General features: G+C 30.8%; 2 protein-coding genes across 5 annotated transcripts in view; one reads left to right on the forward strand and one right to left on the reverse strand.

Annotated features, from left to right (window-relative positions):
* stumps (DBB domain-containing protein stumps) overlaps positions 1-1,735 on the forward strand; it is an 87,032-nt gene extending 85,297 nt beyond the window's left edge. For all 4 annotated transcript variants that reach the window (XM_088228702.1, XM_088228705.1, XM_088228704.1 and 1 more), the window contains one exon: positions 1,143-1,735. In XM_088228702.1, the coding sequence (XP_088084828.1) occupies positions 1,143-1,412 (270 nt within the window). In that variant the 3' untranslated portion in view covers positions 1,413-1,735. The remainder of the gene's footprint in view (positions 1-1,142) is intronic.
* A 9,977-nt stretch (positions 1,736-11,712) lies between these two features.
* On the reverse strand, positions 11,713-26,893 carry LOC148280235 (non-lysosomal glucosylceramidase). Its single transcript, XM_088228706.1, has 14 exons — positions 26,469-26,893; positions 26,254-26,342; positions 22,405-22,585; positions 20,028-20,190; positions 19,136-19,262; positions 18,111-18,347; positions 17,376-17,499; positions 16,073-16,198; positions 15,850-15,960; positions 15,617-15,731; positions 15,375-15,504; positions 14,800-15,258; positions 14,416-14,599; positions 11,713-12,482 (listed from the first exon to the last, which is right to left on the reverse strand). The coding sequence occupies exons 1-14, from the start codon at positions 26,612-26,614 to the stop codon at positions 11,852-11,854; spliced, it is 2,823 nt and encodes a 940-aa protein (XP_088084832.1). The 5' UTR covers positions 26,615-26,893; the 3' UTR covers positions 11,713-11,851.
* Positions 26,894-27,019: the final 126 nt, after the last annotated feature.

A 27,019-nucleotide genomic window follows, 5' to 3' on the forward strand; every position in this document is an offset into this window, starting at 1 on the left:
TGTCATCTACAAACCTTTGATTAATCAAAATTCTGATAGAGTAGAACATATTTTTAAGAAGCTTGACCGCGACACTAGAAGATGAGTGTTAAAATGGATGATATTGATATTGTGTATTTTTTTCCCCCTATTTTTTTTTTCTTTATTGAGAAAAAGAAATATTTGCGTTTTTCTGATTTACCTAAATATTTGATTTAACGAGTTGTTACGAGTTGCTCACTATTAGAAAATGAGAATCAAGTTGTGGTAGAGTAGGATTCAAACCACGGACCTTTGGTCCGTGAGTCCGAAACACTAGCCACAGGACCACAACCTGAATTAAATGATTTTACTCGATTAACTCGATTGTAATTTTGAATGTACATACAAGAGTTATTATTTGTTGCGGGGATTAGATTATTGAAAAAACAAAAAATAATTTTACATAATATGGATACACCTTTATTAACTCTTAAAGACTGTGGTGAGTAAAAGACGGAATATTCTAAAGTTCAGACATTTGAAAAAGAAAAGCATGGAGACATACTGTTTAATAATTCCTTTTTCATAATTTATGCAAACAAACATATAAGTTAGCCCTGTTATAGCAAAATAAAATAAAAATCCCAAATACGCCGCTCATATTACGCGCGCGCGTCCCCCATCACAGTCGTTAACCGACTGAAGACTGAATCTGTTTTAGACAACACCCGCCACAGAACAGCGTCTCTGTCTTCCTTGTTATAACTTCTATCTTCGTGCTCTCTCTTGTATAAGGTATCTATATAGATGTGCTGCTGAATTAGCGGACATTCATTCTTCGCGTAGCAAGGAAAAATATTTTTTTGTATTAACATTTAACAAAGTTATACAAATTTTACTTTCCAAATCGTGAGTGAAAATATCCAATTGAAGATTTTTTTTTAAAGAAAAATATATATTTGCGTTCTTGTAATTTAACCAAATATTTAATTTTTAGGACCATTTTCAACGAGTTGTAAATAACTCACTATTAGAAAATGGAAATAAAGTTGGAGTAGAGTGGGATTCGAAGCACGGACCATTGGTCCGTGAGTCTGAGACACTAGCCACAGGACCACAACCCGATTTAAGATGAAGAAATCACAATTTAAGCATTACATTAGTTATTTATGAATATTTAGGTATTTATGGAGATGAATGGTACCCCAAGATCCCCTTCCAAAGTACGCAACGGTCTGGAGGACTACCTGGTGCCCCCCTCCCCTCGACCGGTGCCCCTCGCACAACCACCCCCGCGCCGCCAAGACCCCCTGCCCGGCCTGCCCAGTCCCCGCCATGACTACCAGCTGCGAGCCCCCCTGCCCATGGACACCATCAGCGAGAGGGAGCCCATGCGCTACATGACCAGCGACCCCTCCGAGCACCACTATATGAACATGTCACCAGCCTGATAGTGGTTTATAAAACCCTTATCCACACCCGGTGGTGCATAGGGAAGTAAAGTGTTTAATTAATTTATTAGAGGGCCATTTATAGTGGTAAATTACTGTTCTAACCCCGATTTTTCACAACTTGTTTTCCATTTTCTACCAGTTATTTGCAGCCAAAAGTATATTTACAATTTTTTTTAATATTTTTGTAAATCATTCAAGGAAAACAAATTAAGGGTACAGGGCTAAAACGAGCGAATTGCATTTTTTCGATTTTGAAATATCAATGGCATTTTTTTCTCCTAAATGAGTTCAATAAAAAGGTACATTAAAAACTAAAAAAATGTGGCTCCATGTCTTATAAAATGTAGGAAAAAAATATGCAGTCAGGGCTGGTAAAAAAACACTCAAAATGGATTTATTTCAAAGGAGTTTTTTTTGTTAAATATAAAGTAGATGAATGTGTTTATTTTTTCTGTGGTTGTATGTAAAAACATTATATTACAATAATTGAAAACCTATTTTATTCAATGTATGAACCCAGTGCTCTACAAATAATGTATTTATTCTTCTTTTTAATCTCCTGTAAAGTTTGTTATTTATTAATGAGCCCGTTCTTGCCGTGTACCCTTCAAATATTTTAATATAAAAAATTTTAAAAATCATTTTAATATAATATATACAATATTTTTAGCATTGTGTTTGCAATTGAATAATATTGAATTTCACTCATTGAGCTATTCATATTGAAAACATGAATTTGTGAAATAGTTGAATGAATGTATAATAAAAATAAATATTCTTGCATTTTAAAAATGATTTAAGCGTCATATTCACTCCGCGCCTAAATACCATATATTACTAAAGTACCTACCAACAATGGTAACTATTTTGTGTTGTTAAACTGTGTTATTGGCACTGTAACTGTATTAATGTTTTAGACAACATTGCAGCATTTATAATCTGAAGGCAACCTAAAAGAATGATATCAGCATCTGAATGGTCTAAAAATAAGCTTATTCTTATATTTCAAGAAAAGACTGGGACTAATTTCAATGTGAATTTTTATATAACTTTATACTACCAAATAAGACTTGTAGATATTAAATAATGTAAATACATATATAATAATATATGAAGTAATATGTAGTTGTGGAAATGTTATAAGGTACATTATTTATTTTACAGTGTTTCTTTTTTCGCAAATATGTTTTAATATTATAAAAACATTAACCATTCCTTTTGTCTTCAGCAAATAAGTTTTACTCTTTAAATATAATCTTTACTATTGAAAGTCTGATCTCCTTTGTAAATAATATCTGCACAATTTTTACATTATGTAATATTTGTATAGCTTAGTGACTGGATATTCTAGTGAGTACAAAATAATTTTAATTTTAGTGTATCTTCGTACGAATTTTTATATATATTTATTTTTTACCTAAAAAGATTAAATACAAATGTAGTGACAAGTTACTTTTATTTCAATTATTGTAGGTACCATATTCAAATCATAAATAAGTATCTCATTCACTCATATTATTGTGAGTGATTTATTAAGTCACATAAATTTAGATAATATCTACTTGAAACTAAATTTTTTTCCGGAATTCTTCGAGACTGTAAAAAGTACTTTCCACTTTTAATTTTAAGTATGTTTTTATTGTACGCATTGCTTTTAGGCATTAACCTTTGGGATAGTATATAATTTGTAAATAAAACAAAGAAAACATACAAAAACTCAACCAAAATACATGTAAATAATACATCAAATATCATATTTTAATATTATGTGAACCATGCATATTATTTTACAATTTAATATGTTTTAGTCAGTAATTCGTTTAAAATAAATATATAAAGAATAAATTGTTACTTTTGTTTAAGAATTTGGCCCAGGACATATGTGCACAGATAATATTATATCTAATGGACCTTGACAACATTAGTAAAATAAATATAATCAAAATTAAAATACAGTTCTTGTTATGGTAATTAATTTTAAATGTGTTTAGTAACCATGAGTGTAAAAACAACATTAACTCATCCGCATCTAAAGCAGTATCTAGGTCCCCCCAGGTAGCATACTCATCATCTTATCGATTTCCCCATAATGTTAATTTTCTGCCAAATAATTTCAATCAGAATTCACATTTTTGTTTTCTTTTTCCCCTTGCAAACAACAAGCGAAACAATTAAAACTTTGCGGAAACCCTACTACAACATGGCTTCTCATAACATGACTGTGTATAGGATGTATGTACATTATCAGAAAATGAAATTGTCAGAACTCGCGAGATCAATCGAAGGCGACGGTTTAGACAATATGAGCATTGAGGACATTCAAGATTTATTGAGGCAAAGCAGATTTGCTGGAAATGGATTCAAACATTCAATACGTTTAGAGGGGACGAACAGTGATGAATATTGTGAAAAGAATGGTTTGACATTGAAGAAAATAAGAAAATGCCTGCCAAGCAAAAAATTTAGTCATTTTTTTTAATGTGGACTCGTCCACTGAAAGAAGCTGAAAATTCAAAAATGAGCTGGAAAATTGCCTTTTTCCGTATAAGCAAAATCTACAATGATCTTTTAAGAAACAGCAAGCAAACCAAAATCACAAAGCGAACGGAAAGCACCAAGTATAAAAAAGATTTAGAGAGTAAAAATGACACTATCATTCAACAGAAAATATGCTAAACTTTAGTTATATCGAGCATCGATGTGGAAGAAAATCATTAAATCAAAATTTAATGGATTGAAAAAGATATATTGTTTACAGTTTACATAAATGTGATAAATTATTATAATTTTTTTAATAACAAAAAAATTTTTTTGGAACCTAACCTCTCTTATTGCTCATTTTCCCCGGCAAAACACGGCATTTTATAAGAACCTATCAGATCTACCGTGTTGTAGGAGGGTTACCTGTAGTTTTACAGACACTTCCAAGTCAATCATAATAGTTTATGATTTTTTTATCAAAAGTCATATTTATAGTATTTTAGTTGGGGTATTCCTGATACTCTGGAACATGCGGATTTTTTTCATGCTTACGATCGGAAAGGTTAATATGTAAATATAATAAATTATTAATACTTTAAATGTTTTCTAGTGTGATAACCATTATATAAATATGATATTTGTGAACTATGTGCCATACATATTTTTAGTTTAACAAAATTTCCAGGAGTTCCAAAATATTTCTTAACTAATTAGGTATTGAATTATATCTCGGAGTAATAATTCTCTAGAGAAGCCCTTAAGCTCTATTGCATAGAACGAAAGCGTTCCAAATTTTTGGTTTGGTTTTAGATTGGTTTTTAGTTTAACAACAAACGTATAATGGACAGTTTCAGTTTGCGCTCGCAATTTTGAACTCGAGTACCTATGGCCCGTTGTATTGCTGTAATATGTACATAGTAAAGTTTGAATGTTTTTACTCCGTATGGGCGACTCTGTTAGGGTATAACTCTAAAAATTATATACATATCTTTACTTTTTTATACTTCAAATAAATAAAAATTAATTTAAAAAGTAATTTAAGAAAATGTATATTTTCCAGGAGTTCCAAAATCTTTCTTGACTAATTAGGTATTGAATTATGTACATGTCTTTACTTGTTTATACTTCAAATAAATAAGAATGAATTCAAAAAGCGTTTGATAGAGTTGAGAGGGAAAAATTATGGAAGGTGTTATCGGAGTATGGAGTGAGCGGAAATCTGACACGAGCTATCGCTTCTCTGTATAAAGACAGCACAGCATGTGTTAGGGTAAATGGATCATACACATCGTGGTTTGACATTCATAAACGTGTCAAGCAGGGATGTGTGATGTCACCATGGCTGTTCAACGTGTATATCAACTGCATGAAAAAACTGAAAGGCTTAAGAATGGAAGCAAAACTGGGTGATTTAAATGACAACTGTCTTTTGTATGCTGATGAAGCCATGCTTCTTGCTAACAACAAAGAAGAACTGCAATTTTTGGTTACAAAGGTCTACGATGTATGCAAGGGAAGCGATTTGCTGATGAATGTCGATAAATTAAATGTGATGGTTTTTGAAAGAAATGAAAGTGTGACTAAATGTGAAACCACTGTGAATGGAGTTATACTAAAACAAGTAGAGGAATTTGTGTATCTGGGAAGTATGTTTATTAGGGATGGAATGACTGAAAAAAAAATTGAAAGCACGGTGAGTGCCGGGAACAGAGCACTTAAATCAACCTTGGCAAATAAATGTTTGTTGCAAGAGGCAAAATTAACAGTTCACAATGAAGTCCTGGTCCCGACCCTGTTATATGGGAGCGAAGTATGGACTTGGAAAAACAGGTATGAAAGTAGGCTGAATGCTGTCGAAATGCGATCTCTGAAGGCGAATGTGTGGTAAAACTATGTACGATAGATGCACAAATGCTGAGATCCGTACATTATGTAAGGCTGAGATAAGCATTATGGACAAAATCAAGAAAGGAGCTCTGCGCTGGTTTGGACATGTAGAGCAAATGAACAGAGAAAGACAGCTAAGAATATTTACAATGCGAATGTCGATGGATGCAGAAATAGGGGAAGGCCGAAAAAGACATGGCATGACCAAATCCAACAAATACTTGAAGGTGGACATATCAAAAGTTGGAATAATCGGCGCGCGTGCATGAGAAGATGTATGAATGTAGAGGAAGCGAGATCTGTATGCAGAGATAGAGTGATGTGGCGTTCTATCCTCTCTGCCTACCCTTACGGAGAAACGGCGTGATAGTTTGTTTGTTTGAATTCAAAAAGTAATTTAAGGAAATATACATAAATAAGCAAGCTATTTTTTTATATGACGTGGCTATCAAATGACTGGTTCCAATTTATCAAGTAAAGCAATTACGTATTTTATAATACGAAACGTACACAATTAATTCTAATAATATGGCAGCAAAAACTTCAGTTAACAACTAAATTGTTGAATCCAAAGATAATAATTTAATAAAAAAATTGAACTGATATGAAAATAAAAACCATAGATTTTGTAATAAATCATTTATGTAAAATTTTCACTATTTTTATTTATGAATTCATAAACATTATTAAAACAATACAATTATCAAATTATAATGACCTTTGATTTTGTATAATAAAAATTTGGGAACAATAATAAATTAAACATTAAAAGAAACCTGCATTAGATTATTTTAGTTTTTTCTACGAGATGAATCTTGCATTTATTCTGTTTTATGTGTACATTTTATAACCACAAATAATTTATGTAATTAGGTTCAATATTTTGTAAATATTGAGATGGATGAGTTACATCTATTCAAAACTGTGTCAATTAAATTATTAAGAGTGTAAATTAATTTAAAAAATGTAACATGATGTAAAATTGTAATAACAAAAAATATTTAATAAATGTATTTTGAATTTAAATACAACATGTTTTTTTGAATTTGAGATCTTACACATGACACATCTTCAAAAATCACAAATGCAAAATAATAGTCACAAAGGATTAAAAAAGAGTACATGTACACTTATAAATATTAAAAAGTATTCTAAAGGCCAATGGCTTTGAAATTTAAGTTAAATAATTGTAACGTTTTTGCCAAAGCTAAGGAAAGTTAAGAGCCACCGATGTACAATAAATAGACATATTATTCCTATACTAAATACATCTAAACATCAACCCTAAATACACAAGTAGGTTAATGCATCTAAGACTAACAAATATTGGGTTCCCCTCAATAATTGGTGTTAGTAAAGATTAGTACATAATTACTTACCATTAAAGCCCTCAATGTTTTTTTAAAAAAGAGATACACATACAATCACTAATTTCATATACACATTCCTTGGTTCATTTTAACTTCTGTGTAAGTCGTTACCATATATACGACACTAGCTGGCAGCTGTCATCATTTCCCTATTTGCACCCAGTGCTGCACAGGGCATTACATTGGTGCTCCAATTTTAGCGTATTTTTATCATTTTCATTTCATGGAAGACAAATTGATCAGTTTTACGCTTCAGGTGCCAGTCCAGGAACAATGAAATATTGTATGGACACATCAAACGCCAGGCTGTCCAAACTAACCAGCTGAACACGCCACCAGCTGCTACCAAACAGAAGTCGGCGAAGCCAAACCTTCCCCGATCAGCGTTGGTAGTTGACGCCTTACACAACATCGTAACAGATATAAAATACTTTAATAAATGCGCCTAAATTTGTTCAGTATTATCCACATTTCACAACTATATATTCTAATATCCGTATAAGATCTCAATTAAATGTCTCAGTGAATCTTTTCATTTAACTAATAACCTGTATAGCAATACTCCTGCTAAGTTTTATATTATTATCATATAACGCATCACAATCATATCTAATCAATCCTACACCAAAAACATTTAACTACAATTGCATCGAAAGCCCTTACACATACCCAGATCCATTTCAGAGGTCTTGTGGCATCTTTTCAGATACGCAATGTCCATAAATGTAATATTGCAATGTAAAACTATCTTTAAACCAATATTCCACATCCAGAATGTTTGCCGAAGGGAACAAGCCAGCCACTACGCTACGAGGCGGACTTATCTGGAGTCGATTTTCTTTTTTAGGATTTTTACCCAAAAACACTCGTCCAAGATTCTGATTCTATTCAATACACAGAATGTTTGCCGAAGCTGCCTGGACACAGTTGAGGCAGCTGTCAAGTGTTATTATTTATGTACTTTAAAATCGTGAAAAATGTATTTAAAAATATAATTTATTACCTACTTACTCAACTCATTAAATTATATTTACGAATGAAACGGTATGTCTGTATCGTTTTTCACAGTTACAGTGTAATAAAAGGATTATCTCTTCACACATCGCAGCATTATTCTACATAGCCTCATGTCTGATCACAAAGTCCATTAGAGAACGAAGGAAAATAACTACCCACGAATTAAAATGCCATAGTTTACTCGCATGTTAAGTGTTTTTTTAAGTACACGTTTTTGGATTAAGCAACCCATGTGTTCATTTTGATGAAAAATGTCAATATTATTTAACTTAAATGAAATTTGTCAAATGACCCTAAGGCAATCAAGCTGTGTAGAAAGGATATTATTGAATAGACAAACACAGTTAAATTTAATAAATATGTTTATTAGATAAAAGGTGTTATTAATTATTATCAAAAAGTTTACTTACCACCAAAATATTAAGTATAAATCAAGGGTATTCGGCTGAACCAGATATAATTTTACTTAATTTTTAGAAGATTTATTAGAATGTTGTAAATCTCCTTACAAACCATGATCGTATTTATGAGGACAGATTAGTGAAACATAAAAAAAATTAATTGAGTTTATTTGAACTTATTTAAAAATTCAAATAGTTTATAAAACAATATCTGCATCACACTTCAAAACAAAAAAATAACTTATTTGGTTACAGTATTAAGCATATTAGTTTTATGGCTTATTTGACCTAATAAAATAAAACACTGCCTTAATATAAATGCAAAAAATCACAAGTACTTAGTTTTAGGATTGAATTTACAAATCACACACAATGCCTCTGAAGTAGGTATGGATTTGTATTTATGGTAGGAAAAATATGAATACTTCATAACAAAAAAATATGTATATTTTAGTGCATTGTTAATGGAATGAAATCCTGTTATAATAGGGTATTTTTACAAGTTGGGTTTACCGTAATAAATATAATACATATTTAGAGCGGATTTTTATGATTCTAATGATATAACTCTCAATATGTTTAAAACAAGTTTTCATTTATAATTTTCAGGTTTAAAAATTACCACATACAAAACGGCGGCATTACGTCATTTTGACATCACACATTATGCCCGCCGTCTGCGCTTCAACTAAACGTTGCGTACAAGTTTAGCGCCAAAACATCATATGTGCCGTTTGTCCCACAAGGCGCATCTCATTTTCGGGTAATTCAAATTATGGATCTTTTTTTAAACCTTTGTAGAAAATTTATCCTTCATCACATAAAAAAAGTATTAACACCATTTCGTTACCATTGTAATTTTTTTTCTTATTTAAAAATGAAAATAATCAAAAAATGTGAAAAGACTCTATTCGAGAATGAACTAGAAAAGTAAATAAGATCAAAATAATTTGTTTGAATCAATTGAAAATGGATTTGATATTAATATTGAGAATAATAAAAAATTAAACATTTTTTTCACACCATCAAACATCAATAATTAACAACTAAAACACAATTTGAGGACCCAATGACATGTAAATGCCATTTTGTATGTATGTATGTAGGCATTGAAAGGATTAAAATAATAATTTGCTTTGGATTACAAATAAGGTGGGTTTATATTCTGATATTTTAAAAGTCTGATACGTATTTGTCAATTTTGTAAAGATAATGCTGGCAGTAGAGGGTCCCTTATCATAATTACTTATAAGATTTTACATTTGATTAACAATTTATTCTAGGTAATCCATCAAGTTTCAATATTATTTATAACCATCTATCTATGTTATTTTAACAGCTAAAATATTATTTTTGTGAGTAAGATTCTAAAAATATATTTATAATACAATTTTCGACAAACGTAACAAAAAAATATTAGTTCATAAAATAATATATGAAGTAAATTAAATATTAGATTCTAACAATACATTAGACTAATGAAAATAAATCATATCAAAATACTACAGTAATATATATACGTCAGGAATAATTTTGGATGACTAAGATTGACAATTTTGCATTTTTCACTTAATGCCATGATAAAAAATATATAAATCAGAATTTTTCAGAAAAATCTACTGAAATTTTTAAACCATACTTAGCTTATTCTGAAATCCATCGACGCACATTTTAATATATCGTCTATCTAAGTTCAATACCATGGAAAAACCATTTAAAAAATGTTTAAGGGGGAACAAAAAACCTTGCAATTTCATAATAAAAAAAGATAAACAATAAATTTAATTGCAGTTTATTTTGCGTTGTTGATTTACACTAAAAAATCCATTTTTACTATCGTATGCGAAGTATACGAAGTTAATTGTGGCAGTTACGCACGGCATACGTATTCACTGTATTGCTTTCACACAAATCGAGTATGAGTCATCACCTGTATTGGATTTAGGGATGTACGCTTCATTGCTTGGATCTTTAGTGGGGATGATTCATTTGCGGTATTGAATTTAATGAAATGCAAGTAGTCTATTGATCAATTTTGAAATTTAAATACACCAATCAATGCGGCTAGTCCCATTTGACTGAAAACGCCAAAAAAACGTATTTGAATTTTTTGGTTATCAACATAACACATAAGTATTATGTAAATTCAAACGGTGAATTATATCTTCTATGGTTTATCACTAGGTACCGATAGTAGAAATGGTAAAAGTTATTTTGAAAATTATAATACGAATCGTATTTATTTAAAAACTTTTAAATAATAATAACATCACTTTATAAATTACTGGGTTAAAATTTCGACAAATTTAATGAAAAATATCACAAAGTTTACTCTTTGGTAAGTAATACAAAACTAGAAATTAGACTAGTCTAGAACTCCCTAGGGAAGAAGAATTTAAGGGATATATTCACTTTACGCAATAAGGCACATTACACAATAGTATTATGCGAGGGCTGGTTTTATATACATTCATAAATAATACTGGACATCATTTTAATATGTTGCCTGATATGTCTATTAAACAAACCAGCCGATTAAATGCACAATGACTCGTTAAATACTGTATCTCCATTACAGAAATTAAATAAGAATGTTTATAAAAACCCGTCCACAGTTTACACATATTATTCATGATTAATATTAAATTAGGTTAATATTCATTTTGTTAAATTGGTATTTTATAGAAAAATATCACTCGCTTTGCATATTAAAAAAATACAATAGATTTATATATGTAATATGATACTTCATGAAAAATATTAGGCTGTAAAATACCATATTGGCCAGAATACAATGAATATTTTTTACTCCAAATATTTATAAAAAAAAAACATTTGCTTTATATTCGGGGTTAAGATTAGTGAATTTTTCCTTTCATTCCTGCTCTGATTATACAGGTCGTGTTATATTCGAACTGATAATCAATTTTACAATATTGCATTATTTTACAAATGTCTTAATGTCTCAATTCTTATTTTTTTTTTAAACTTTGGTTCGCCTAATTGTATATACATGTACATACGTAAGTATGTATTTTATTATGATTAAAATAAAAAATAACAGTTTAACAACTCGAACAAATTATCGCCTATACCATTACTTGGCACCAAATAAATTTTTCAAATTATCGAGGGATTTTAAGATATATTTTTAAAAAGTACAAATTATTAGGAAACCATAATCATAAAGAAGAAAATCAATAACGAAAACAAAAATAAATAATATAATTTAGTACTTATTTTGTCAATTTTTTTTTTTAATTAATAAAAAATAAGTAAATTAAGTAACCGGATTAAGTTTCAGAGCGTGCTGCATGGCCCAGATAGAGAGGGGTCTCATATATCCCACGGAACGATAATTTCCATTTTCGTATAGAGCTTCGGGAGTTTCAAAATTCATACCAAAACTAAAAGACATGGTGCTGAACATTCCACCCGCTGTTCGAAATCCTTCAGTTCTCATTCCTTCGTGGATCATGAGGGCGGAGAGACCATAGGTCACCCCCGTCCAGCACTCCTCACTCTGGACTGACGAGGTGTCCACGTGACCTGGCTTGTCTCCACAACTCGGGATGTACCCGTTAACAGCACCCAGATTTCCATTTGAGAACTTCATCACATTATTATCGAAAATATGTTTCAATGCCGACACAACGTTTTTTCTCGGAAATATCGGATGCTGGAAGCCACAAGCTCTCAGGTACCATTGCCCACACAGTTGGTCGGCCATTATAGAGTTGCTGGTTATGTCGAAGTTGTAGTAACTTCCATTCCACAGGATGTTCTCGAAAGAAGCTTTTCCCTTCTTTAAAAGTTTGGTGCATAGTGAAACGTCTCCGTTTATATCTTGCAGAGATGCCATTGCACTCATACAGTGAAGCGCAGCGAGCCACAGGCCGCCACAATATGCACTGAAATTTTATAATTTTATTTTTATGACACAAACAGCAACAGTAATTTAAATTTTCAGAAACAAGTAATAGCATAAACTTTGTAAAATTCTTTGAAAAAATGCTTTACTCTGTTTTTTTTTATTTCTTTTTAAATAAATATTTATTTATACTTTTACAATGTTTGTATTCTTTTTTTTTATACAGAATAATGTTCTCTCACTGGGGTGTCCCGTGCCAAAGGAAACATTTTACAATAAGTAAAACATGCCTTAAATTAGTTATTTAACAAAGTTAACAATAATAAAATAAAAATGTAATTAATCTAATTATCATTAACATAATAAGCAATATAAACTAAAATTATCATAAAAAACATAACCAATTTATAGACCTGTAGATCAAATTTTATAAACCCATTTATTTCTTTTTACTGGATTTTCGGTTATACTAAAATAATATCAACTGATGTTCTATACATTTTTTAAAATCGCATTCTTGACTTAAGTGCATCCCTGAGCAGAGTTTGACATTTGCTAAAAGAATTCTTTATTTGAAAATAATAGATTATTTTTTGTTTTGGAATTCAAACATAAACAAGTACTTAGTTACCTACTTAAATTCAATATTTGAATATCTATTATTTTTAGATAAGGAATTAAATCAAAAACAAGTACGAAGGTTCCTACTTATTAATGAAAAATTACAAGATCTTTTTTTCGTTTATCCGAACGATTTTTAATAAAGATTTTTTAGTTAAGTTGTGTACGTATACTTAATTATGTTTAATCTTAAGAGGAAACGCGGTCCGACTTTTCTTTATACAAATGTATTCACGTATTTACTCTCTGAATTATGGCACTAGAAAAATGTTTTTTTTACAATGACAACAACACCAACAAACTATCATGCCGTTTCCCCGTAAGGGTAGGCAGAGAGAATAGAATGCCACATCACTCTATCTTTGCATTCAGATCTAACTTTCTCTACATTCATAGATCTTTAGATGCACGCGCGCCGATTATTCCGACTTTACCATGTCCATCTTCAAGTATTTGTTAGATTTGGTCATGCCATGTCTTTATCTATTTCTGCATCCATAAACATTCGCGTTGTAAATATTTTTGGCCGTTCTTTCGTTGTCCATTCGCTCTACATGTCCAAACTAGGGCAAAGCTCTTTTTTTACACATTATAGATATTTATCATTGGCGCGTCCCTATATTGTTTCGTTTTTTTTTTTTTTAAGTTTATTATGGGAACTAGAACCATTCAAACCCATGGTTTTATCTGCTGTCTTCGGGCGCACAGCGCACGGTATACAAATACAACTATTTTTGAAAAACAAAAAATATACCGCTACAAAAAATTTAATTCTGATACTCTGTCTAAAAAAAGAACAAAATCGGTTCAGATTTGAGGCGTGGAAAATGGTACAGTGAAACTTCGATTTTGTCTATTCTAACCGAAAGGTCTGACATGCAGTTGTCTTTTTCGCACAGTGTCAGGGAGACATCTGCAGATAGTGACTGGAAAACAATGTTCGAACACCTATTCATCAAAATTCTGTCACGATTTGTCTAAACCGAAACAGAATAATAATAATAATGTATACGTACATATCTTATTTGGACTAGGTACACTAATTGATATCAAACATTCGATTGCGTTCATTTAATCTATTTAGCAAGAACTCAAATCTAGCAATAGCAAAGCATTGCCGGGTTCAGCTCGTCGATTATAAATGAAGACTAAAAATTTGTGTTTGATTTAACAATTTATATTAGATTCCAGATTAAACATTCAGTACTTAAATCAACATGTTATAAAGTAAGTCATACAAAGAGTAGATAAATAATATAATTTTAATAAAAATAAATACAAAACAATGTCTGCATGATTGATGAGCGTTCTTAGGTTCCTAAATTCATAAATACATAAAGAGGGGCCATTACCTGGGGCCAGTCATGACCCAAGCATCAAAAGTCTGATCTGGAGTTCCGGTATTTTCAATAAGTCCGTCTCCATCCGTGTCCCACTCCAGAATTCTATCCAAGAGAATTCGACAGGTGGGATACATGTCGGCTAAATATCTATCAGCATCCACCATGTCTTCCATTAGAGCTGCTTCTGTCATACCTGTATCCGGTAAAATCCCCAATTTATTTTTAATGTGATAAATTAATGATGAAAACAAAATCAACATTTATCAATTTGAGTTATGTACGTTATTTAAACATAAAACACATACATCAAATTTATTTAGAATTTATGCGTTTAAGAAGTTTTTTTTGTAGGACTTGAATACTATACTGAATTATCATAATGCAAAGGACTACCTTCACTGCATTCTGACAGCTGAGTGTGGAAGAATCCCCGACCAAAACAATTCTGTCTCAAACTGTTTGCGTCATTGTAATCATTACTGCTAACACTCACGTGCTTCTCCCTTGGCTTGAATGTACTCATTTTAATATCATCGTTGCGTTTACAAAATCCATTCATTTTTAAATTGGATTTATGATTTAAAAAGTGCGAATGGTTAAACATTGGTTCCGGCTGCGATTCCAACAACAGCCTTTGATCAGTAGATCTAAAATACAAATCGTCATTATCATCGGAAATATCATCGATGAACTCTAAAGATTGGTATCTTTCTTCCGAGAGTTGACGAATCTTATCGGACTTTAATATTGTATAGTCTCTGAACACTTGAAGGATGAACTTTAAATTAAGATCTCTCCATTCGCTGACATCGTGTATATTGTAGGCATTGATAGAATTGAAAGGATTCTCATCTAAAATAATAAACATAATATTTTTTAAAATCATATAAACTACATAAAATAAGCGTTATTTAATAATTTTATAAAAACATAAATTACAGCCAAGGAAGTGTTCAGTAAGTAGATACCTGGGTCGCCCAAGTCATGAGGCACACTATTGACAACTTTTCTTTTTGTCTTTTTTCCACAAAAAAGATTTTTCCTCAGATCCCTCAGTTCCGTAATAACACTTTCCTTAAACTGATATTGTAATGAAACCTAAAAATAAATCTTTTAAGTAAAAATAAAACTTAAACAAAAGATTTTAAGGATACTTTAACACCTAGTTAGGATTTTAAAATGGTATGTTTCAGTAAAAATATCACCTTACCTGTAAACGGGGCCATAACTGAGCTAACGCGAAGGAAGCATAAAAATGAACATCATAAGTATTGTACATTCTATATTCGTGACCTTCGAGGTAACCAAAAACGCCATATGCCCATCTACAAAATAATACCAGAATTAAAATATACTTGATATTCTTTATTTTAAATACATAAAACAGGTAACTTATGAGGCGTTATTATGTCATATTAAAAGCATAAACGCGCGTTTCATCACCTCGGATCATCTCTGGGACAAGTTTGGGAAACATCGAACCAAACCGTTCCTCCATCTGCTATGTAATACAACTCATTCATTATGGCACCCTTGTACCAATCGGGGAGACATCTGAAAATCATCAAAAAACAATATTGTGTTTAATGCACCATGATAAAATAATAACCTCATAACTTAAATCATGGATTTCTAGAAAGAAAGGACATTCAAAATGTATTCTTACTTATCTTCTAAAATTGGTCTTTGCCATTCCTCAAGATCATCTTCCCAATCTTTGTAATTAAGCAGGGCATAGGACGCAATAGAGGGACCAGCAATGCCTTCATTACCAAAAAATCGTGTATAGTATCTACAATCATAGAATTATCACAATAATTGTTTATATATCTTGACACAGGATATTATTTTATAAGTTGTGATTAATAAAAAAAGACTTTATAGTTAAAGCTCAATCGAAGTGCTTTTTTATTTCATTTGCATGATTATTAAACTTTGCTCGGGCACCTAGTCTACAACGAGTTAATTATTCCAGAGAAATGTTTTACACTGAAATTATATAATGAAAAGAAATGTATCAACATAAAAATATATATATATATGTATGTATTACAAACGTTTTTCTACTGGAAAATAAACATTAGTAATATTACCTTTAGCTCCAGAACATATATGTTCCAAAACATAAAGATACTATTTTTTATAAAATTAATATTAAGCGAGCATCATTTTAAAAATATATACATGCACGGGACCCCAAGTCTAATGAAACCATGGGACTTTGATCCTGTGCTGGGTTTTATTGTACATAACTTTTTTATTATTTGTTTTATGATAGAAAGAATCTTTGTCTCATATAATACACATGTTATTAAAATATGAATACATTACATAAAGTATGTATTAAACATATTTGTCCCAATAAACAATTAAATAATATATTATTAATATTTAAATCATTAACTTTGAGGTCAAACATTTTACTAAATGTTATTAAATATTTGTATAAACTTACCGACTTTTCTATGTCTACCGGTTTCGAAAGGTACCCATCTCTTTGTTTTTAAAAAAAAATTGTACTTTACATATTTTATGTTTTTTTAAATATATTTGTGCAACAACCAAGGTGAAGGTGTATAGTGGGTTTTCATGTTGGTTTAATTGGTGTCCTGACGAAGAGACGTGTACGTCTCGAAACCGGTGGACTTAGAAAAGTCGGTAAGTGGTTGTTATATACAAATATTTAATAACATTTATTGAATAATAGTTTGTCGTCGGGTTCTCAGACATTAGCGTTAATTCAAATTCAAATATTTATGCATATAAAATAATGAAAATACGTAACATATTAATTTTGTTTTTGATTAATTGAAAATAAAAAATAGTATTAAGAAGAAAAAAACTCAACGAAACCAAATGAAATGGTTTGAAATATTAAAAAAAAAACAAAAAGAGACAGTAAAATAAAGATAATAAGAAAACAAATACATAAGTGTTTTTAATATTATTAAATTAATATGAGATATAACCTGCTGAATTTCTGCTTCTTTCCTCCAAAATGAACAACTGGCATATCCCACACTAGGCAGAACTCCAGAGAAGATTTTCCTCCTGATTCTACAGTCTTCTGACCGGATAAACCAATTCCATTTGCTAAAAAAGCGACATTTTAAGAGTTAGAAAGTTTATGGGTATGAGAGATAATTAACAGAATGTGAAATCTTGCTTCGCAGCATTCCCTCCACTATGATTACTTTTTATATATTTTTGGTACAAAAATAAAACAGCTTTCAAACTGTACATTATTTAAGCTGTAGTTTTACTATGAAAACTGCTTATGCCACTTATTATAAACCCACAAATTATGTAGAAACTTGTGAAAAGTTAGTTCATTTGAGTAAACAAATAGTTATAAAGGTAGACAATGTACTAGGTACCGAGGCACATATGCATGACATGTGTGAACAATTTGTTTTGTATGAGGAAGTACACAATATAAATTTGTGTACATGAGTAGAAGTAGTATATGTACCTATAAAGTCTGTAATTTTAAAGCCAGTATTTGTTATATCTGGAAATAGTATTTGGTCGAGATTACAAATCCACGCTAAACAAAATTGCTTTTTGTCTCACAAATGGATTCATACATTATATTTGTCAGAGTATGAGTGATAAAACATACATAATGTAATTGTTTGGTAATGCTCCGACCATTTTGTTTACCCGAGATGTAAATACAGAGCAGAATAGATCAAATAACATACCAGGAAAATTGTTATCAGAAGGTATTTCACCAGGAAGTAATCTCCCCTGAGAGTTTAAACAACTCCAAATTGGTGCTGTTGTTTTCGTAGAATTAAATTTACAAAATCCATCCGTTGTGGAGTCGAATTCTTGTTTGGTTTTGGCTATTGTGAATGTGCACATCATGTCAGATATTTTAGTCTCCAGTGATACTCCACATGTACTGTTATCCGTATATCTCTCAAATGTCATATTTTCTAGAAAACAAGCAATAAATTTATCTTTATCCACCTACAAACACTAGGTTCAAAAAATTCAACTGGGAAAAAAATCCTAAAGTAATATTACAGAAGCGTTGATCAAATATAACAACATTGTTTTCTTTGATATAACAATCCTATAATTATTATTGGTGTCGTTGTTCAGTTTAATATGCACATGCAAAATAAATATTCATAAATTTTGTATTATCTAATTTTATTTTAAAATGTTTAAAAAATTACAGCAAAATGGTAAAAATTAGTTTTACTTTTAAGTATATTGAAGAGATGGCACAAAAAACACTGTGACAAAATTAGTTTATTCTAGGAATAAGCCCAATATACGAAGGGTCTGACAAACCAGAATTATTATTACGCTTGAAGTTGCAATCGGTTCCTTTATGGGCAAATGCCTATTTTAAGGAAACGATTTTCTGCGGCAATTTACTTTTTTGATATATTTATCGAATATGTTTCGCAAAAATGTAAATAAAATTAAAAGAAAAAGAAAAATATATATACACGATTCAATAGAATTCCATTGAATAAATAAGCTCTAGTTACGTAAAGACAATTTGATATCACAATGATGATTTGGAAGATACATTTTTAAACTGAACAAAATATGTAAATAATCAATACGTTTAATTCACCATTATATAATAAATTTTGAAAATTGAGTATATAAATTAGGATGCAAGGCTGATTAAAATGAGAAATTCTTTATAACCAGATTAAAGGCAAACAACACAGTAATAAAAACCATTTGGAAAAATAATAGTAACCTTTGTCATTTTTCTTTTCACTAGACGGACAAGCATCTCGGAATGTGAAGGTAATGCTCACAGTACGAGGTTCATTGCATACATTTATAATATCCCAAACAAATACTGCACATGGTAAACTGCTATCCTAAAATTGGAAAAATAAAAATATACACTGAACAAAATAAATAATTAATTTTAGGCTGCATACATTGTGATAAAATAAATATTATTTATACTTCGTTTCATGCATTTACAAAATCACTTTAATAAATATTTACACGGTGTCAAAATACACCTTAATAACACTAGTTTTCACCATCCAATCTTAATATCTCAAAAAAAATTAGTGATGCTTGATTTTGGTGTTGAACCCATGATATGAGGAGAAAGAAGAAAGTCCAGAGAAGAGCAACTAAAATGGTAGTTTCTCTAAGAAATAAATCATATGAGGACAGCTTAAGGGAGCTCGGGTTAAGTTCACTGGAAGAGCGGAGGTGGCGTGGTGACTTGATTAAAACGTTCAAAATCTTAACTGAGCAATATAATGTACCCAAGTTGAAATCAATGTTCACTATGAATGAAAACCGCCATATCAGAGGCCATTCATTGAAACTAAACACTACCTCCTTCTCATCCAACCCCAGGAAGAACTTCCTGACAAACAAAGTTGTGGAGAAATGGAATGGCCTTCCCGAGAAAGTGATCGGTGCTAGTTCAGTTAATGTGTTAAAAAATACCCTCGATGCACACATCAATTTATAATGTTTAACAAACATGTACACTTGATATGCGCTAGTATATTATTATTATTAATAATAATATGATAAATTATGTGGAGAAGAAAGTGGTTACTTCCCAAAATACAAACTATATAAGTGGAGTTTTGAGTAAAAATGACACTCATTTATACCTTGTAGTTGTGAGGGAGCACAGGAGATATCTGGCGACATACAAGTTTGACTCCGTACTGACTAAGGTTATATGTCGTCCAAGCTCGAGGGTAAAGGCCCGTATATTCGCAATCTGATCCATTCAGGTTCCATTCCCAAGCAGCGGGTGCATTCTTTGGTTTTCTGAAATTTTATATTAGGGGTAAGACATACTTAGTTAAATACATCTCATGTGCACACTGCTTTTTGAAGGCATACTACAAAATTCAGGAAATTACAGTGAGATTTTTTCAAACGATCGCCTGACGTTTGGGTGACTATTAAGCATATCGACGGTAGAAAGGCAAACGTTCCTATGGGACATGTAGCAGTTTTACAGAAGAGCCAAGTTTTTTTATTTTTTATTATTATTTTAATCTTACATATACCTATTATTTTGACATGATTCCTACATAATTAAAAATATGATATTTTTTATTAATAAAAAAAAGTACTTAAATTGGCTCTTCTGTAAAGTTGGTTACATGTAGCTTAGGAATTTTTGCTTTTCCACCGTCGATATAAGAATAAAATAAACATTATGTATTCGTTATTTCATGGTTCAGTGAAGGAACGTATTTGTTGCAACACTTTGATTTTTCCAATACATCAAAATAATCAAATATGTTTACATTCAAATTCCTGCTTTATTTTTATTGAAAATAAACTAACTTTTTTCTAATTTTGTATATCTATGCCTTAGATATAATTCTGGGTACCCAAATAGGTATATGTTTACAATATTTTTAGTTTGTCCAAATTTTTATAGACAAAACTGGATTCAATACGATTTCAATTCAATCGTCACACAAAATGAAAGGTCATAAGCCTTGTAGATGCTTAGACTTCTATATTCCCTTCTCTAAAATGTTCTTCATCTCTGTTGTGATATGTCAATATTAACAGCTTTCTGGGGGGTTGAATCCAGTTCTTGTCTACAAAAATTTGGACAAACTCAAAATATTGTTGATAAATCCACCCGGTCCAAGAAGAAGTATGAAAATTGAATAAAAAAATCAGGCATTGAATAGTATGTAGGTGAAATAATTTCATCAGATGAATCTCACCCGCATCAGTAAAGGTTTCGGCTCTTTAACTTCGCAAAACATCAACAGATGAAAGAATTGAAGGAATATAGAACATAATATTATACATAATATTGTTCAAATATAGGCAGAATGGTGAATATTACATAGTGTGAAAGATGCCAATGACAGATCCTAAGCCCTGTAGATGCCTCAACTTCTAAATTCCCTTCTCTAAAATGTTCTCCGTCTCTGTTGTAATAGGAATAATAAGCTGTACAATATTCTCCCATAAAAATACTGATTTAATTTTGTAAAATCATTATTGATCAATTTGTAAAACTGTCAGGTGACCGTTTTTAGAAAAATCATACTATTGTGAGAAATATATTTCGCAATACAATTACATAATAAAAAGAGTATCTAGAATAGTAACATCACTGAATTTTTGGGTTATACCGTGTAAATTATATTGCTGATATTAGAATGTAAATATTTTCCAATGACATACATAACATTAAATTGATTTATCAACACAAAAGCAATTCCAAGTACATAAAATAATAATCTGATATATTATTAAGTATAAGACTTTAGATTGGAATGAAAATAATATAAGATACATACATACACAATGTGTTTATTTCACTTATCTATATTATCATTTTACTGTTACTGTTTGTTTTATGTTTCACAGTATTTATGACTAACTGTAATTATGATATCGAAATAAAATAACAATGTATGGCATTCCAGCATTTTAAAATTTGTAGAAAATATCAAATTAATATTTTAATATACTTCAAGAAAATAAAACTAAGTTAAGTTTCAAGTTTCAAGTTTTTTTTATTTCAAAACGGATAAAGACCCTTTTTGAGAAGGGAATATAGGAGTCTAGGCATTTATCGGGCTTACTAACAGATCACAAGCCTTTTAAATGCTTAGACTTCTATATTTCCTTCTCAAAAATGAAATCTTCATATTTATTGGAATATCTGTCAATTTCAATTCCCTTCTTATTAGAGAGTTCAATCCGGCATTCTACAAAGAACAGAACACACTCAAAATATTGTTAATAAAACATTTACATTTTCTTTCTTCAAATTTTATCAATAAATTTCTTTATTCAAGTATTTAACAAAAAATATTTTTAATTTACATTAAAAACAAGTGTAAAATTAACCCTAGAGAGAGATGAAATAAAAATTATTTATGATAGAACAAGTGATAATTTAAAAAATGCAAATATTTTTTTCAGTTGAAAGAGTGCGAGATGACCTCATGACTACCAAAACTACTCAAATATAAATATATTACAAAAAATAATACAAACCTATATGTAGACATAACACTTTGGAAAATAGATTTATTATTTTGGTCTCTAATGTTTACAATAAATTGATTCTCGGGGTATGTGATGTAATCATAAATTCCCGGACGTAATTGGTATCTACAAAACTCTCCCTTATATCCACGACCGATAGACCCGGTACCAATGCCACCAAGAGGACAACCTAAAATAGTTAACCAATCTATATTGTTTAATGTAAGCAAAAAGGAATGAAAAAGATGAGATGCCTATAGTACAGGGTGTCCAGTGGCAAATTTAGTATTTTAATCTTAAATAATATATGAATGTAAGTAGCGAGAGGGGTGGCGTGGGGCATTGAAGTTGCAGATCCTATGGATGTTTTACCTGCCATGGATTGTTGGTCGGAAGAAATGCATCTGTTCGCTATCGAGGCGTACATAACATGCAATTTTTCACTTACTGCCACTAGGCGTCAGCGCCTTTATTAAAATTAAATAAAAATTGGGTAAACAAATTTAGAGCTTCGAAAACAGCTGACAATAGACGTCGCCAAGGTCCTGCTCCACCTGTTTCAACCGATGAAAACATCCAGTGTGTGAGTAATTATGCATTGGAAAATCCACAGATGTTACTAACAAGGCGCTCGTTGGTTTTAGGAATATCTTAATCAACATTGCATGAAATAATTAAGAAAAGACTAAAGTTTCATCCACATAAAATCCAAATAATCGAAAAATTGAACCATAATGACTATCAAACGAGATTAACTTGTGCCGAAAGGATGATAAAGATTTTTTTCTAAGGAAACACGACTGAGCAACACCATGAAGCACATTTTGATATTGAAGATTATGTAAACAAGCATAATTTTCATTTCGGGAGTTCACATAATCCGAGGGAAATACATAAACAACCATTGCATAACCAGAATGTAACCATTTGGTGCGCTATTTTAGGCAGAGGACAGGCGCCGTTGCGCAGTCGGTTAGACGGTCAACTGTGAAACAGGCGTCACAAGTTCGATTCCCGCCAGTGGCAAGAAAAAAATCCAAGGTTTTTCAACAATTTTTCAAGGTTTATCAACAGATTGGTGCTTGTATCTTAAAGGTCGGCGTTTATAAAATTTTGTCTTAAAAAAAATCACATTTATGTACTTAAAGTAAAATTAAGAATTATTTGCATAACTTGTTTATTTATTTTGCAACATTTTTTTTTAAAGTTTGAAATCTGCCACTGGACACCCCGCATGAAGAATGAAAAGAAAATGAATGAATTTTAGAAGTCCCATGCTTTCTGTAGTATTTTAAAGGTTTACAATAAGTATGGATAGTGTATATTATATTAGTTTGTATACTACCTACCATGTAATATAAACTAACTCAATAAATATTTTAAATTGATTAATAAGAATAAAAAATAAATATATTATTCAATTTATAAGATTCTAATGAATTTATTTAAGAGGTTTTAATGAACGTGGAAATCCACTTTAAATAGCAAAGATATTATTAGAATAAAAACAGATTTTGATTTTATTTATTTATTGAAAACAACAGTCATAAAAAGTTAAACAATAAATACAAAGTAACAACAATCGAGTAGACCAATTTCAGGATTCAATAATATAAAAAACATAACATACAGTTCACAAGGAGGATAAGGAAATGGGAAGGAAGAGAGAAAAATGTTTATATTTTCCAAAATTTTAATTACTAAATGAAGGGAAGAACAGGCTCATTAACAAAAATGTGTTTCACAGGAGTGCTTGCGTTTTAAAGGTTGGTATTTAGAAAATTTTGTCTCAAAAACAATCAGCATTCATGTACTTAAAACAAAATTAAGAATTATTTAAATATCTTATCAATTTATTTTGCTATATTTTTTTTAAAGTTTGAAATCTGCTCCTGGACAGCCTGAATGAAGAATGAAAAGAACGAAGAAGAGCGAAAAGAAGAATAAAAACCTTATTTGTGGGACACCGGGTTCCAGCATTTAAAGAAATAGATTTTCAATCAATATAATATATATATGTCTACAATGTCTACATACAACCACAGAAAAGAACAAACAAAAACGTCCACTTTATATTCTTTAAAAACTTAAACTAAATGACAAAAACGAGCTTGTTGCAGAAATAGTCGCATTTTGTCTGTTTTTTGCCAGCCGTTTTAAGACAGAGAACCATATTTTGTTCGTTATAAACCCATTCAGGAGGAAACAATGGCATTAAGATGAAAAAATCGAAAAAATGCAATGAGCCTGTTTTAGCCGTGTACCTTGAAATATTCATTTCAAATTACTATTTAATTTTACTAAAATACTATTTCTGTGCCTGTGTTAAGAAAAGCACTCTTCTCCTAACCACAAGAACCCCTATTTATTCAAATATCATACACATAGAATTAAGAATAGTCCAGAAGGAGCGTAGAATCATATTTGAATACATCGTACTGTGTCCAAACAACCCCCCCCCCCACTTTGCTCCACTTTCGCCGCGCGCATGTGTGAAGTTTCCGCGTAATGTTGCCAGATCGCGAAAAATATAATCATAACGCAAATGTAAGATTTTTACAATAATTTGTTAATTTCTCTAAAATTTTATTGTACACGCGGAAACATTGATTACACAACAGAGTAGATAAGTTAAGGGTCATTTAATAAGAGTTATTCAACTGATGAACTTAAAAACTTAACTAAAAACTTAAAAAAGAGAACTAATTTTATTTTATATAAAACTGATATTTTTATGTCATGTTAAATAACATTTGACGTTTCAAAGATAATGTCCACCACGGCGTTGTTTAATCCGAGAGGTCAAATTTTCATTAGTTCTCTCAGATGAGCAAAGTAGGGTAAAAAATTTGACTACCCTGGCAACACTAACAAAATGTCCATTTTGTTTTCTTTGACAATCTGACAGATGCTAAAATAATTCAATTTTTAGGTAATGCATTTGCTACTTACACATGCATTTGCTACTTACATATGAAATGTGATCCCATCCTGTTTCTTTAAGATCCCAGCAGTATTTCTACACTTTAAAACGACACAACACGGCATAGAATTCAAATCGGGAGTTGTATACTGAGCGACGTCTACAAGGAAACTAATGGGTCAAAACGTAAAACTACTCCTTTAAGAGTAGTTTAGTCGCCTTCTGTTTGATGTGCGTATGCGAGTTCTTGACTATTCTTAATTCTATGATCATACATTTCCCGTTTCTATGTAAAAGCATGTATTTTTACATGTATCCTCTTCTTTTTTTTCTCATGCTAAAATTGATTGGTATACACTCTTTTTAATTAAGTGTAATGTAAATCGCAGAAATGCCGTAAACAAACAAATATTAAGACAATGATTTCTGTAATAGAACAAATAGTTGAGGGTATAAGTATTTAAAATATTTTTTAAATACTTGAAAAATGTATTCTTGGGCATGAGATTTTCCGCTAAGGATTTAATTATAACCAAATCATAATATATATATTTATACATATATTCATTACTAACAAATACTCAATAAATAAAATAGTTTCTTGAATGAAGGCACAATAATCATAATAATTTATTTAATAGTTCAGAGCCAATTTTATCAAATACACACATTGATATATATGTATACACTTGATGCAGCGCGAAGCACCCGCCTCATGTTCCATTCAACTTAAGTTACGGAACCTTACTTGAAGTCAGTAAACGTCAAGCAGCATAAAAAGGTGCGACATACGGCTTTGAATTCACAGTAAGTCTTTTTTACTCTACTTCGCGTTTTCCACAGCAATGTTTACAAGACAACGCCTATTTTTCAGAACATAATTTCAAACTATCATTCTGTAATGATATGCTAAAACAGCACAAAAACACACTCACCATATATATGTTTCGCATTTTCTAGGTTCACGAAATCCATCACCGGTTTTTTGCCCCTCATCTTACATTTCCAATAATATCCCAAATATCTATAATCAAAAACGGATTTTGTAAACAAGTGTTATTCATATAATATGAATATTACAAGATGTTATCAATCTGCAAACATCACGTGACGACACAAAATCATGCAAATTATCTAAAACTTTTCTAACCTTGCGCCTAATGGTATCAATGGTAGAGCTTGGCTTAGTTTTGGTTTCGTTTGTGGTTTATTTTTAAGAGAAAAAACATGATCGAGCTTAGCTTTAAAGCCATATAAAGGTGGAACACTATGCACACCACTGCTCGAACTATCCATGCTTAGTTTCTTTGACTATTAATCAAATCAGTATTAGAATTTTTCATTAAAAATATCTCAGGATCGATCCGAGATAAAACTGCACCAAATAAGTATTCAGAAAAGCGTTTTAAGATACACACTACTGTTTTTGATTAATCATTTTGTAAATACTAAATGTCACGAGTGATAAACTCTCACGCTGCGAGCTACGCCACGCTGAGGTTCAAATTGTTCAATCCCGAAAAATATCAAAACGAAAACACCGACTATATGTCTATTGACAGACAGGTTAAGTGTGGCCAGTTGCTAGAAAATTGTTAGTAAAAATAAAATATGCTTCGATTTTTTTTTTATATCTTCACTGGGTATCATGGGGCGACAAGCGTGCGAGTAAAAGACAATGGCGATTCGACGTTTGATTTT

This window comes from Micrasema longulum, unplaced genomic scaffold (assembly GCF_059751315.1).
Source record: "Micrasema longulum isolate JH-2025_06_02 unplaced genomic scaffold, ASM5975131v1 h1tg000604l, whole genome shotgun sequence".
NCBI classification, from domain to species: domain Eukaryota; kingdom Metazoa; phylum Arthropoda; class Insecta; order Trichoptera; family Brachycentridae; genus Micrasema; species Micrasema longulum.